Source organism: Mangifera indica, chromosome 7 (assembly GCF_011075055.1).
Source record: "Mangifera indica cultivar Alphonso chromosome 7, CATAS_Mindica_2.1, whole genome shotgun sequence".
NCBI lineage: Eukaryota > Viridiplantae > Streptophyta > Magnoliopsida > Sapindales > Anacardiaceae > Mangifera > Mangifera indica.
In genome coordinates, this window is record NC_058143.1 from 11,189,415 (window position 1) to 11,203,221 (window position 13,807).

Below are 13,807 nucleotides of genomic sequence, written 5' to 3' on the forward strand. Positions count from 1 at the left end.
TAGTGGCTTTATTGTAGGAGAAAGCCTAGGTATGAAGTCTACCATACAGTTGATAATTCCCAAGAATGATTAAACCTCTTTTTGGCTTAGAGGCATATTAGGGAAATCTAGGAGGAGCTTGCCAATGTGCTCTTGGGGAAGGTGCTTGCCGTTTTCAATCTTCATGCCTCAAAAAATCAATTTTTTGGATTGTGAGCACCATCTTTGATTCAAAGGGCATGACTCCATACTGTGTGTGCAATCCGTAGAATTGATGTAGGAGCTTTATATGATTGGGCTTCTCTTTTGAGAAGAGAATGTTATCTAGGTAGATTAGGGCATTTTTTAGGATTTGGTCAACTATGAGGTTCATAGCCCGTTGGAATAGAGAAGTGTTATTTTTGACCCAAAAAGCATGTCCATCCAATTGAAGTGGGCTTGTGGGATACAAAACCCAGTTTTGTATTTGTCTTAGGGTTAATACCGAGCTGCCAAAACCTGGCCCTTAGATCGAACTTTGAGAATATGCAAACATTGGATAAGTAACATAACATAAATCTTTCTTAGGGAGTGGGAATTTGACGTCTGGAAGGACTCACTTCAAAGGCTTGTAAATGATGAATAGTGTGAGCTTTCCACGTAACCATTCTAATCTTTTATTTAAATAAAATATTTGGCTTGCTCATTTTGCATTTGTGGCATTAATGGTTGCACTAAACCCTCCTCCTGTAACTACTGCAGTTATGTCTGTGTGCCAACTGTAGGATCTTTGATGACATCCCTAGGTGAGAAGCCTTGGTATGGTTGATATCCTCGTTCTTCTTGAAGGGGAGGGAGATATAGAAATGTGGGTTCAACCATTGGGGATGGTGGCACTTCTTCACGAATTCGGCATGTGAATCAGCTAAACATTCTAGGACGAGCTTCTCTTTGATGTCACGTAGGAACATTGCGGAGAACAAGTTTTGCGATAGTTTGAATGGGAGAAAGTATGATTTATACTCTATTCTGTCGACCTGTAATTTTAGTCGCCTTCCAAATGATTGAGAAAATAGATCCCATCCATTGAAAAGATCTTTCCTTGTTGACTAGACCCGAGGAATTGGTGTTTAATTGATAGATTTGGGAAGATATACACGCAGATTGATTTACTGATAACCTTGGTGTAGAAGTTTTTTCTGTTCGCTGTAGTGAACCATTGAGTGTGGGGGATCCAATTGTCTTCTAGGAGGATCACAAGATCGAGAATGGTGAAAGACGCCCCTATATGTATCAAGGCCATGACCTTGATTGGCTTTTCATATTTGTTTTCTAAGAAGAGGGATACTTCAGCCATAGGGATTGATTGTGCAATGGAGACGTACTGAAATGCAAAGAATGGACTGCCGCCATAGGAATCATATGATACTATGAGTCTAAGAATGAATCTGAGTCCGTTTCTGTCTCTGACTCTTTAGAGTATTTGTCAATTATGAAGGCTGTTCTGGGCGTCTGCTCTTCAGTTTCTGAGTAGAGTGACCCTATATCATCATCCAACTTAGGATTTGATTGAAAAGTTTTTTGGACGAACTTGGATTTTTCTTTCTTTGGGCAGTCTTTTGCAAAGTGTCCTTTCTTGTTGCATTGGAAACATCAAGTGCCTTTGGAAGGCTTTCTTCTTTTTGGGGGGAAGAAGTGTTTTTGCTTCCTTTGGAATTTCATATGTTGTCTACTTGGTGCTTGGAACCTGTGCTTCTTTTTCGTGGAGCAGTCACAAGAACTGTCTCTGTGTGAACACTTGATCTGGAGATTAGGCCGGTAGCAAGACTTTTCTATCTGTTTTCCTGTCTTCTGGAATTCCTGCATGAACTTCCGGTTGCTGCATAATTTCTGTGGGGCTTTCATCATGTATTGGTGCGGTAGTCCAAATATGACTGTGGACAGTGTAAATCTGTTCTGCTTGAGCAGTCATAAAACGTCTCATTTCTTTCTAATAACATGGGATTATTACCTCAGATTCTTGTTGCAATGAGTATACTTCGAGACCTAAATCAAATGAGGAACTTCCTGACTAGATTAAATTACAAGGCATGTATTTCCTATCTGGTGTGCATATAAGATGGCTGTTTAATATTTCCTTAGATAACTATTCTATTTCATGTCTACTCTTCTACTCTCCACTTTATAAATAGGTTCCAGCATTTGTAGTTATGGTTTGCTATTTCTTGTTTTTCGTATATGATTAATATTTTCTTATTGTTCGTGTTCTCTTGCAGCCATATGCATGACATAATCTACATTACAAGCTTTGTGCAAATCATGTCCATCCTCTCTGATAAATTTTGGTACACATATCTAGTGGTAAGAACCATCAACTTAATTGAATAAATACAATGCAGCTGTAAATGTCTGAATTTTATTCATTTGGCTGATGCTAAAGCAGAGATAGATGTGATAGTGTTACGAAATTTCGTTTCATTACTTCCAGATACCTGCATATGGAGCATATCAATCCTTTGGTATCATTAGAGGATTTTTGTCGCAAGGTTCAGAGGTACGTACTCTTCACTTTTTCACTTCCATCTGTTTTTTGAAGATCCATGAAGTGCATATATACAGAAATTCATTTTTCAATCCTATCTTGTTAATTAGGGAGTCATGGAGGATGAGAAGTCTCGCAAGAAGAGAGAGAAGATGGAGAAGAAGGCTTCTCGAGTAAAGTCTGTGAAGGCAAGAGCTAGATAGTCTGACGATCCAAATGAACTTCCTTGCCGACAATAGTTGCTGTGAATTGTTACACTGTTGCAGCCAACAATAGCATGATTTGCAGTCTCAAGAATCTGGTAAGCCACTATACCTTCGGTGAACATCTGTTTAAAGATTGACTTACAAGAACTGAAACGAACTTGGAGAAGTGACCAAGCTTTATAATAACTTGAATTGATTAGTGTCAGTAATTAGTAAGTGATCTTTGGAAGATCTGTGAGATCTACACTGGAACTAGAGTATCTGATTCTAAATTTGAAATACATTCTTGAGTAAACTGAGTGAGGTTACAAGCGTCAGCGATTATGTTTCCTCCCTCATTGATGGTTAGTAGTAGATATGGTATTATTCTTTCTGTCATTGTGTAGTGCAACCAAACGGTCCAAACCTAGCAAGTCCCCATTGAGCATCCCGACCCTTTCTTTGCCCAAAACCCAACACATCTCCACCACAACCACCATACCACATGCAACTCGACCATTGATTCATCAATTTCACAGACAACTTCCACCCCAACATCTGTACAAATGAAAAAAAAAGGGGTAATGCTATGGGTAGAGGAGGGGTTGGCCTGAAGGATTGGATCTATTATGGGTACCTAGGGTATGTTGTGGGCAGAGGAATGGGCGGGAACTTTGTGGATTAGCATATGGGAGACATTCTGAAAAGGGGAGCCTGCCCTTGACTACAGGCTACATTGGTGGATTCTTTCATTCAGATGGAGAAAGAGGAAGAGAAAGTGGAGCAACTAAGTATCAATCGCATTAGTCATTCATAATCCAACAAGAATACCATGGATCATAGCGATTGATCAGAGCAGAATGAGTCGCCAGAAGAAGATAAAATTCATTTCTTTCTTCCCATTGACCATGGGAAATCCTGTTTCCTCAGCCTCCTTGCTTGATATTTGATACGAACTTTGAAGAATTACATACCAAAAATTAGTTACTGTGGTATCCAAGTTAACATACCACCAAGCTCTAGTCACAGGCTCCTTGTTAGATCCAAATATTGTCTTTTGTGTGAAACTGGGGTGTTGATTTTTTGTGGGTTGGAATAAAAGTGTAATGGTGTTGAAGGTTGTGATAATTTATCTTATTTGGATTGTGACAAAGGTGGAGTGGGTTTGGATAGTGATGGGTGGAGGAGAAGCTGCTGATAACGGTGTTGTAGATAATTGGAAGAATGGTTTCATGTATAAAGCCATTTAATTTCTTCATCGATCCTCTTATTTTTGTTAAGTATATACAAATATATGAATAAAAAAATATTATTTGAGAGGGCCACATATAGAATTAAACATTTTCGATATCTCACGCACACTTCGGTGGCGAATGGTAAAATAAGAATATATACAATCTATATATTCAAATCTGAATGTCTCTGTAAATTTCAATGATAAATAGATCAAAAATGGCAATAAAAAACCAGCATTTACCATGAGCAACATTGGCAACTGGCAAGCTTTCTAAAGATCAAAATCAAACGCCACCTACATTTAGAAGATAATTTAAGTTTATCAGATTATTGTTCCGAGAATATATATATTAATCATTCATTCTCATTCTATCGATCAACTCATCAAAACAAAACATTCTATCACATCAGAATAATGCCGAAACTGACTATAATTACCAGGAACTGAGCATGCCCTCTCATATTTACTTGATTCATTTACTTGCCTTTTTGATAATTCTATGGTTCGATCACAAAGAGAGGCTGTAGGTGGAAAGGTTACACAAGTTATTATCATCTCAAAAGGTTTTAAATAAGTATAATCAGGCTGGTAAGGGAACTCACCGTATCGAGGCTGACTGGCTTTCCATCTTCTACAAGGACCTCGATTATGGTTCCTGATTGATCAGCCTGAGGAAAGAAATGCATTTTAGAGATAAATACGATAAGCCACTCAGAGAACAATGAATTCTAACTGTTTGAGAAGAGACAAAGAAGAGTGACAGAAACAGCGAAAAAAAGGATTAAAATTTTAACGTCACACCAGGAGAATGGGCATTGGCTTGTAAAATCTACAAGCAAGATGAATATATTGATGTATCGGCATAGTGCTTCGCTCCAAACTTAATAATAGAATGTGAGCTTATAATTTTGCCAAGTAGAGTTATTTACCCAAGAAAAAGATACAGAGGATAACAACAAAAATTGACAGCTATGCAAATTTGAGTTATGTAGTATTCACAAATGAGAAAGTATATTCATAAGAGAACTTAAAGAGATTCAAGTTCAATTAGGTAAATACAATTCAAATTCACTTAATTATATCCAATAATTTAGCCAGATATTGGTAGTTGAGAAGTGTTCATGCATGCAATAATTTAACTGGACAATGGCATGGTTTTGTGACAGCAGTGGTACCCTTAGTAAATTTTGCGTGGATTTGAAAATATAATATAGGTTAGTTGTTGAAAATGTGATAGTCAAATTTATCTAGTAGTAAGGGAAATAGAAATTTGTGGCTAGCAGACCGTAAGTGAAAAGAAAATATAAACACTATTTTGAAGGAAGGAAAATTCATTCTAATGAAAGTAAACCACAATAGCAGTCAGTTTTGCTCCAGTTTTAAATGTAGAAGAGATGTAAAACTTACTTCTATTTCATTCAATAATTTCATGGCCTCAATGACGCATAAGACCTGTCCCTTCTGCACTTTGTCTCCAATCTGTGAAGAAGCCTCTCATGTGAGCAAATAAGAAAAATTGTGCAGCAACAAAGATGACATACTATCGATAAAGAAATCATCATTAAGCACAAATGATTCACCTTTACAAACGGTGGTTCACCAGGTGCGGGACTCCTATAGAATGTACCTGCCATGGGACATTTAAGAGGTGGAAGTGAAGACTTAGCCGGTTTGGCAGCTGGAGTAGGAGTTGATGGGGATGGAGTTGGAGATGGAGCAGATGCAGGAGGTGTGGGGGCAGGAGGAGGTGGAGCCGTTGGCATTACAGGTGGTGGAGTGGGTGAATGCATCATAACAGTGGGAGCAGGCAATGGAGATTGTGGCAAGGCCTCTTTTTTCCGGATAATTAGTTCACAATCGAGTTGTTTCAATTGCAACTCCACTATATCTCTTGAATCAACAAGCCTGAAAATGCAGAAGGAAAAAAAATGCTTTCCAGATCATGATCCAAAGACATAAGGCTTTTACTAAGAAGCAAACATTGAGCTTCCTCACTTAACAAGACTTGCAGCTTGAGTGATAAACTCTGAAATTGATTCCTCTGTAGTCAGAGTTTCTGGAGAAGGCTCATTTGATGCCTTAGCATCTTCCACTTCTGCTCCTGGTACTTCCGATTTGGCTGGAGGTGTGGCTGCATCATTTGATGATCCGAGAAGCGTGTCCAGGAAGGAATGAACAATTGAAAACAGACCCTCCAGTGAAAATGATTGAAAGAAACTTACCTCATTCAATTGGGCTTTGGCAACGGATGAATATTTCAAAGAACCCTATACAGCAATTGCAGCCATCCATTATTCCAAATAAAAACAGGACATAAATGCATTAATTAAGCTAAATGGAAAAGAAGTCAGCTGGCTGTACAAATTCTGTAGGGAAACCCAAAAATTAAACATATATATAAGAAAAGTGAACTCACACTAGTTTTACTCTACTGCTTGAGGAAGTGATAAACAGAGTTAATACCTCCCATAGAATTTGGTGCCACATGCAACAGAGGCTAGAGGATTTTTAGGCATTTGAGATAAGGGACAAAGATTGAACTTCAAATTTACATATGAACTCTATTTAGAGAGAGACGAAATAAGCCAAGAGCATGCTCATCTCCCAAAGCTTAAGGGAATCTTTGTTTTGACCAATCCAAATGCAGATAAAAGTGACTCCACAACATTATTTGGCAAGACAACTATTTGCAAAATCCTACCCGAGCAATTTGTGATCCATTTATTGCTCAGCATTAGTACCTAAGTGACAGGACTAGACCATTTCTAGTGTATTATTCTCTAGCAAAACATTTCACTGCACTTAACTTTCGATACATATATTTGGTAAGAAAGCACTTAATCAATAGTTTCTACTAAAGCACTTCTAAAAGAAATTGAGAAGCCTTTGGAAGCATCATCACATCTGTTTTCAAAAAGTCAAAAGGGCCTCTATTTCTAATTTCTAATGCTTAGTAAAAAAAACAATAATACTTTTTGGAATCAGAAAAGTATTTGCTGACTTTCTTGAGGAGCAACCCCAGAAATCACTTTTGGCTAGGACAAGAATTGGAAGTCTTCTCCAAGAAGCACCTGATATCTTCTTTCCAGATGTTTTTGGTAGAATCTAGTTTACTGAAAAGCACTTTCTACAAAACACGCCTAAAAAAGCGCTTAATCAAAAGCACTTTCACATAGTCCCAAGTGCTTTTTTAGAAAAATACTTAGATTAATTATGACCGAGATGAATATTTTCACAATAAAAGAAAACTGATCATTCTTACAGCTCCTATGATATATTCGACTTTGTTGAGTTGCCCTTCTGATTTGATTGCTTTAAGTTTTGTCCTTTGATGTATTAATATAGGTTTTCTAAAAAGAAAAAGAAAAAAAGAGGCTCTTAAGCAAGAAAAGAACTTGATCAAGAAGAAGCATTTGTAACTTCTTCTCCCAAAAACAGTTTAAGATTCTTACGCCGAAATCACTCAATCCAAAAGTGCTTTCTACAAAATCACTCTTCAAAACACCCTTAATCACTCTATGCACCATATAATACTTCTAAATAAATTTTAAAAAATAATCCTTAATTACCAAAAAAAAAATTGCAGAGCAACAATATAATTATACAAATAAAATTAATATAACTCTAAGAATAAAGCCTATAAAACCAATTCAACCATTAGTAAGTAGGAAAAGAACTAGAAGTACTTGAAGAGCTTTACAAAAATGAAAAAGCACCCTTTCAGATGCTTTTTGCAGAAACCATTTCACTGTGAAGTACTTCCTACAAAATCATTTCTTAAATACACTGTTAATGACTCTAATAATCAATGCGAACTAAATAATCATTCACAAATTTAAAAAAAAAAAAAAACTCTCTGCAAATAGTGAGACTAATTAAGCTAACTAGATCCACTTAAGCTTCAATCAAAATTTCAACATGAATTCTCCAAATTATTACTCACTAAAACAACACTAAAATTCCAAAAATTAAAAAATAAAATGAAAATTTTCAACATGGGCTAAGAGAATTTTCACCTTGTTCGAGAGCCTGAGCCTGGTGGATTTAGCGGAGAGGGGGAAAGAAAGAGTGGCGGAATGGTAATAATGGGGGAAAGCGGAGGGGGCTTCGGAGAGAGCAGAGAAAGAAGAAGAAGAAGAAGCAGAAGCAGAGAGAGGGGTGGCAGAGGAGGAAGCCATTTTGGGTGTGAAATGAAGAGTAGATGGGTTTATAAAGATAAAAATATATTAATGGAATTCGGAAAGTTTTGAGCTTTAGAGAGATCCGTCAAATGGGCTGTTCGTGTTGTTTGTTTGAATGTGCGTGACTTGATTATGATTAAGAAGAAGAAACAGCTGCTAGACACAGCTTAGGTCGATGAAACCAAAAACAATTTCTTTGTTATGCAAAATAATGTAGATTATGTGTCTTAGTTAAGGTATATTGTTGAGATTTTCTCCCTTCTCTCATTGTTCATGATTCACGGTTGTAGGACATAGGTAGTACAATAATTAATGGTTGATAAGGCATCATTATGGTTTGATATAGTAGGAGAATATCCAGTTATGAGTGTCAAAACAGAGGAAAGTGAATCCCTGACAAAAGGAAGCAATTATATAATGTACGACAGATTTTCGTAGTCATGATAAATTTGGTTTTAGTTTCCTATTTTATGGGTTTTTCAAGTTAGATTAATGTTGGTTTATGAGTCATTAATAGAAATCTTATCCATGAATTTAACCGAGGAGAATTTTTTACAACATAATAATTGTTCTCGAGTTTCTATAGTGTGAGTAGCACTATAAAAACTCTCACCTTTTTAATATAGATAAATACTATATGGATGACCAAAATTTTGTGGTAGTTGAGATGATGGTATGTACCAAGCATTTAATGTACTGCGTTTACAAGTTACACACCTGTTAAATTGATTCTAAAATCATGATGTCTTGTAGGCTATGTTTTAGGGCATAGTTGGATAGTTAGCACATGTCTTAATGCTACTTTGGATGGCTTAGATTTTTTCTTGCGTTTTTTGCAAAATGCTTACGTAGAAATTGTTGGGTCCATATGTAGATTATACAAATTTCTTCAAGCATCATTTTCTTTAGCAAAACCTTAATCTTGTTTGAGTCAATCTTAGAAAGTTGGGAGCTTTTCTTTGTGCATGTATCATTCACTTTTTCTCTAAATTAACATTTTTTTTTTTTGTCTTTTTCATTGTGTTATTTTGATATCCTAGGAATGATCACTTTAGCATTTTGCATCTCAAGGTGTCAGGTTAGTCATCCGGTAGAGTCTTTGTTGAGTTTTTTTTTTTTTTTGTTTCATTTAGATGTCTTCTAATAGTTCCAATGATGACATGCACTTCTACATTGAGTCGAAAGACTCACTTTTTAAAGAAACGTTGCAATCGGTTTATTAAAAAAAGGCTTCAAAAAAAGTTGTCTTGGAATCTCTTGTCAAAACGAGCCTTAAAGCCTAGCCCAATGGGGAATAGGCAGAAGAAAGTGTCTTCCCATCCTGCATTGATACAACTCCACCTAATGTGGCACTATCCTTCTTACCACGATTGGGGGAAAATGAAACTTTTTTTTTGTTCAATTGGTTTGTTTATTTTTTAAAACTGGTTAACTGAATTGAACTATTTCTTATAAAAATAAACAAGAAATTAATAAAATACTAAACTTGTTTTCGAAAAAAATTGAAAAAAAGATTATATAGCAAGGTGATCCATTGAAATTTGATTTAAAACTGGTTAATCAAATATTCAATTTGCTTAACTAATATTTTTGATTTGGTTCAAAATTAATATATCGTTAAATCGGTTTGGCTTTGGTTTATGATAGTCTTTGAACCAAAAATGTTGTTTGATTTGGAATATTACTAAACAAGATATGTTAATCAATTTTGAACACCTATAGACTTTGTGTTGAATTGCAAAAGCCAACAGATGTTCATGTTATAATCCATTGGAAGAATAGGCAACACTTTTGGAGGTGATTCTTAAGATGTGGAGTGGCTTTGCCCTTACAGTTGTTTGTGCAGGCAGAGTTTGATTTATTCATAATTGCTGCTTTTTAGCACCTTTAAACCCAAATGCCTACTGATGCATCTTAAGATCATATACTTTATATTATCTCTTTGGGATAAACGAGCCTATTGCAAATGAGCTCATTAATCTTTATATTTTGAAGGAGAATCCTAGGGCACAAAAGATTTTATTCTTGTCCGAGTTGTTAGGGTAGTGTTTTAGAGCTAATTGTCATCAGTGCATTTTTTATGTAATTTTTTGTAATCATATTTTCAATTAATAATAAATGTCATTCTTTATCTTATGCATATATAGATAAATGTCCTTTATAATGGTTGAACCGTAACAAGGGGTTTAGTGTATGTTAACTAATCAAAAGGACCTTATGTTCATATAAGGTGAATGTTCTTAAAACGTCCATAGTTTGGATATTATCTTGACTAATGACACAGATAATATAGTTAGAACTATCATAGTGTTGAATGATTTCATCAAAAGGTTGTGACAAATTTCATGTGTCAAAGTTGTTCATTAACAACATGGTGCAACACATAGATACGCGTTGTAAACGTGTTTACCTACTAGACCCAATAAAAGGATTTCATATGAATGGTTGCTTAGTGTTGAATAAATCTTTTCAGTATACAGTGGTATATGTGATTCTTAGACTTAAGGTCACTAGATCATTTTGTGCAAGATCAATATGGTTTGATACTAACCCAATGTAGTCCTTATAAAAGGTTGTAAGCAATGTGGTAATTGGCTATATTGAGATGTGTACGAAGACTATGGTAGATTAATAAAAGATTTGTCACTCCCAAGCTTGGAAGCTAATATCTCAAATAGGCCTATTGACAGATAATAATAACCACTTAAATCTACGACCACAATAGTGTTAGTGTATGCCTTAAGAACTATTCATGTTATCGGTTCTAGAGGCATTTTATCTTATATGTACACTTATCAAGACTTATTAATAAAAGAAGTAGTCTTTTTGTTTATATGCATAAAATGTTTTCTTTATTTGTGATGATATAAATTATGTATATGAACTGTTCAGATAACTCACTTAATATACAAACTGAATCATCGAATTGTTCCTTATAAATGTGACATAACTTAGGCAATTATATCACATAGTAGACATATTGAATATTTCTATTGAATGTCATGAGAAGACATTAGTGCAGATGACGATACTAGTTATGTCATTAGGGTATTAGTATGGATTGATAGTTAAAGAACAATTTTTTGAACATAACTAATAACGATAAGTCAAATGGTTATTAAATTGTAGTCAAAGATTTATTATGAGATTGTACTAGTGAATAGAATAATCTTTTAACATGAGACGTCATGGTCAGATCTGATACAGATAAGCGTGATTCATATGTTGTATGGATACAGGTAACCATACTTTGTAAGATAAACCATATTGATCATATGTTATTTGTATATGAAGAAGAATAATGGTCAAAGTAGGATTCGTTAGCTTGGAAAGTATTTGATTTTGAATATTTGTTGATTCGATTCGAATATGAGTTCTAAAGCAAACATCAATAAATATCAGAAATCAAATCTCTAGTTAGACTTTAATGTAAGTCATGTGAAGAATGTTTGTTGTGGCGTATTTCAAATATTTAAATTGATGATTCATATAGAATTGAAAATAAGGCTTTAACGATCTGTGAGTCCGAAATTGATTTGGATTAGACAACAGAAAGATATTACCTACACAAAATGTATGATTCGAGATATTAGGTTCGATAGAGAATTTCTTCATATGGTTTAAGAGTTATGATACATTACTAGATGTTTACCATCTTCGTTGAGTTTTCGGACACCTTTTGGATCTTTGAAAAGTAAACTCACGACTATGTCACGGTGAACCTAAAGTGTCACACTAATAAACCAAGCTTTTGGGAATGAGGATTAATTATACAGGGTTGGTTAGCACCTTCCGAAGGATAATCAAATCATATAAATGTTATTTGAGTGCAAAGATAACATTTTAAAAGTTAAAATGTTAATCAGATAGATTTTGGATGGCTAAAGTATATGGTTGATATACATACATGACAAAACTTCAAATTAAAAATTTGATAGGCAAAAAGAGAATTTTAACATTACAATTGAACCACCATTATAAAAACATGTCTTTTAGTTCGTTTTGAACTAACTAAGTTCATTTGCACAAAATCTCTCTCTTACTAAAGAAAAACAAAATCCTTTCTCTTTCTTTGTGTCTCTCGGCCAAGATGAAGAAAAAGCTTAAAGGTTTGCTCACTTGTGAGGCTTATCTTATATACGTATAGGAGGTAAAATAGTAGGTAAATCTCCTAACTTTGTTTTTGCATGCATTGATTCTTTCTCTCTTGTTCATGTATGACATGTTTTGCATCTTTTTCTCTTCATCTTCCTTTCAAATAAGATTGAGTTGGTGCTCAATTTAGTCGTTTGGTTATTGACAACCATTAGTCCATGTATATCGTGGGTTTTCTAAGGGAGACACTAAATCTACATCTCAGCCTTAAAGATATATAGTGTGACGAAAAGATTAAATTGTATGAGTAACCGTATCACTAATAAATTAAGAGTCAATTGTTGAAACTTGGTTAATCAAGTGGCTATGATGCATTTCTATAGACCAATTTTGGTATGTGTTCAAATGGCTATTGGGTCAAGAGCTCAACAAGAATTTGTCCACTATCAACCTAACAAAAATCATATGAGTTACATATAAAAAGAGTTAATGAAACTCTAGAGATATAAGATTATTCAAGATAAATCCAATTTATTATTTAAATAGACCATTTGGAGTCTTAAGAGGTTTTTGAGATTAAAGTGTAATTTATTGCTCTTAGGGAACAAAGTGTAATAATCTTAAGGTGTTTGAATGTGATATGAATTGTGAAGGATGGGCTTTATCCAATTGGATAAGGATAAAACCCACCCGCATGGATAATTTCGGTCTATGCACAACCATGCATACATCATACATAAACATGTGTGATCCTTGGATAAGGATTATCCATGATCGTTATCCGCCCCAAAATCTGGATGTATCATAGATTGTATGGGATAACAATAAGGTCAATGCATGGACGTGCATCTTGATGAATGGTCGTGTATGGCGTTTATATAAGCAAACATGATTTTACGATTTTACAATTTTACATCTTTTTGCCCAAACACATTATGAATGCCCGATCACCAAACACTCTTTCTCATGCATCACATTTTAGTAAATAGTTGGTATTTGTCTCTGTCTCTTTCCATTCATGTTTTATGTGGATACTGATGTGAAATTGGGTTTTTGAAGTGATTACATTTGTTTTCTACACTAACAAAGAGAATGAGCCTTCTACCAAACATATCTATATTACATAATTAATAACAAGTCAAACTCTATAAATATAAAAGGAAAAAAGAGTTGTATCGGAGACTTAGTCAAGTCTTGAGTAGTTACAATAGCAATTCTCTTTGTAATCTTCCACAACAGCTTTTGAAATAAGTTAGCCTAGCAAGGATAATGTGAAATGAGGAGACATCTATAACGATTATTTCAGGGCGAGCCCTAGCAGTTAGGCATATAGGTGGGAACGCATTAATGGATAGTTGAATATGGGTGCAATTGTCATTCCTTACTAATAGAAGCTAGTGAGAAGGCTTTGGGGTTAACTGGCAGAAAAGTTTTAGCTAAAGGTGTAAGAGAAGGCTTGTGAAACGCATTTTGTGAATGTATGCATGATGCCTTTGGATGGTGTTTCAACTTGGTATATCCTTAGTTTAATATGCCACTTGAGAGATCATACACGGTTGTGCTTGATTTTTTGTATTCATATATATATGTTTTTTACATGCATAGATAA

The 13,807-nt window shown here is 34.9% G+C and overlaps 2 protein-coding genes across 4 annotated transcripts; one reads left to right on the forward strand and one right to left on the reverse strand.

Moving 5' to 3' along the window:
- The first annotated feature begins 2,230 nt into the window (after positions 1 to 2,230).
- On the forward strand, positions 2,231 to 3,943 carry LOC123220107 (transmembrane protein 208 homolog). The gene is made up of 3 exons (XM_044642122.1): positions 2,231 to 2,319; positions 2,447 to 2,512; positions 2,611 to 3,943. Exons 1-3 carry the CDS (start codon positions 2,239 to 2,241, stop codon positions 2,701 to 2,703), a joined length of 240 nt encoding a protein of 79 aa, XP_044498057.1. The 5' UTR covers positions 2,231 to 2,238; the 3' UTR covers positions 2,704 to 3,943.
- A 69-nt stretch (positions 3,944 to 4,012) lies between these two features.
- On the reverse strand, positions 4,013 to 8,337 carry LOC123220106 (biotin carboxyl carrier protein of acetyl-CoA carboxylase 1, chloroplastic-like). Of its 3 annotated transcripts, none has more exons than XM_044642120.1 (7): positions 7,939 to 8,337; positions 5,918 to 6,189; positions 5,503 to 5,827; positions 5,330 to 5,401; positions 4,525 to 4,590; positions 4,407 to 4,443; positions 4,013 to 4,216 (listed from the first exon to the last, which is right to left on the reverse strand). In XM_044642120.1, the coding sequence occupies exons 1-6, from the start codon at positions 8,098 to 8,100 to the stop codon at positions 4,420 to 4,422; spliced, it is 921 nt and encodes a 306-aa protein (XP_044498055.1). In that variant the 5' UTR covers positions 8,101 to 8,337; the 3' UTR covers positions 4,013 to 4,216; positions 4,407 to 4,419. The 3 variants fall into 3 exon arrangements, 2 of the variants coding, with proteins under 2 accessions (XP_044498055.1, XP_044498054.1); XR_006502986.1 differs by having other exon boundaries at positions 4,360 to 4,443; positions 7,939 to 8,334; XM_044642119.1 differs by lacking the exon at positions 4,013 to 4,216 and having other exon boundaries at positions 4,231 to 4,443; positions 7,939 to 8,334.
- Positions 8,338 to 13,807: the final 5,470 nt, after the last annotated feature.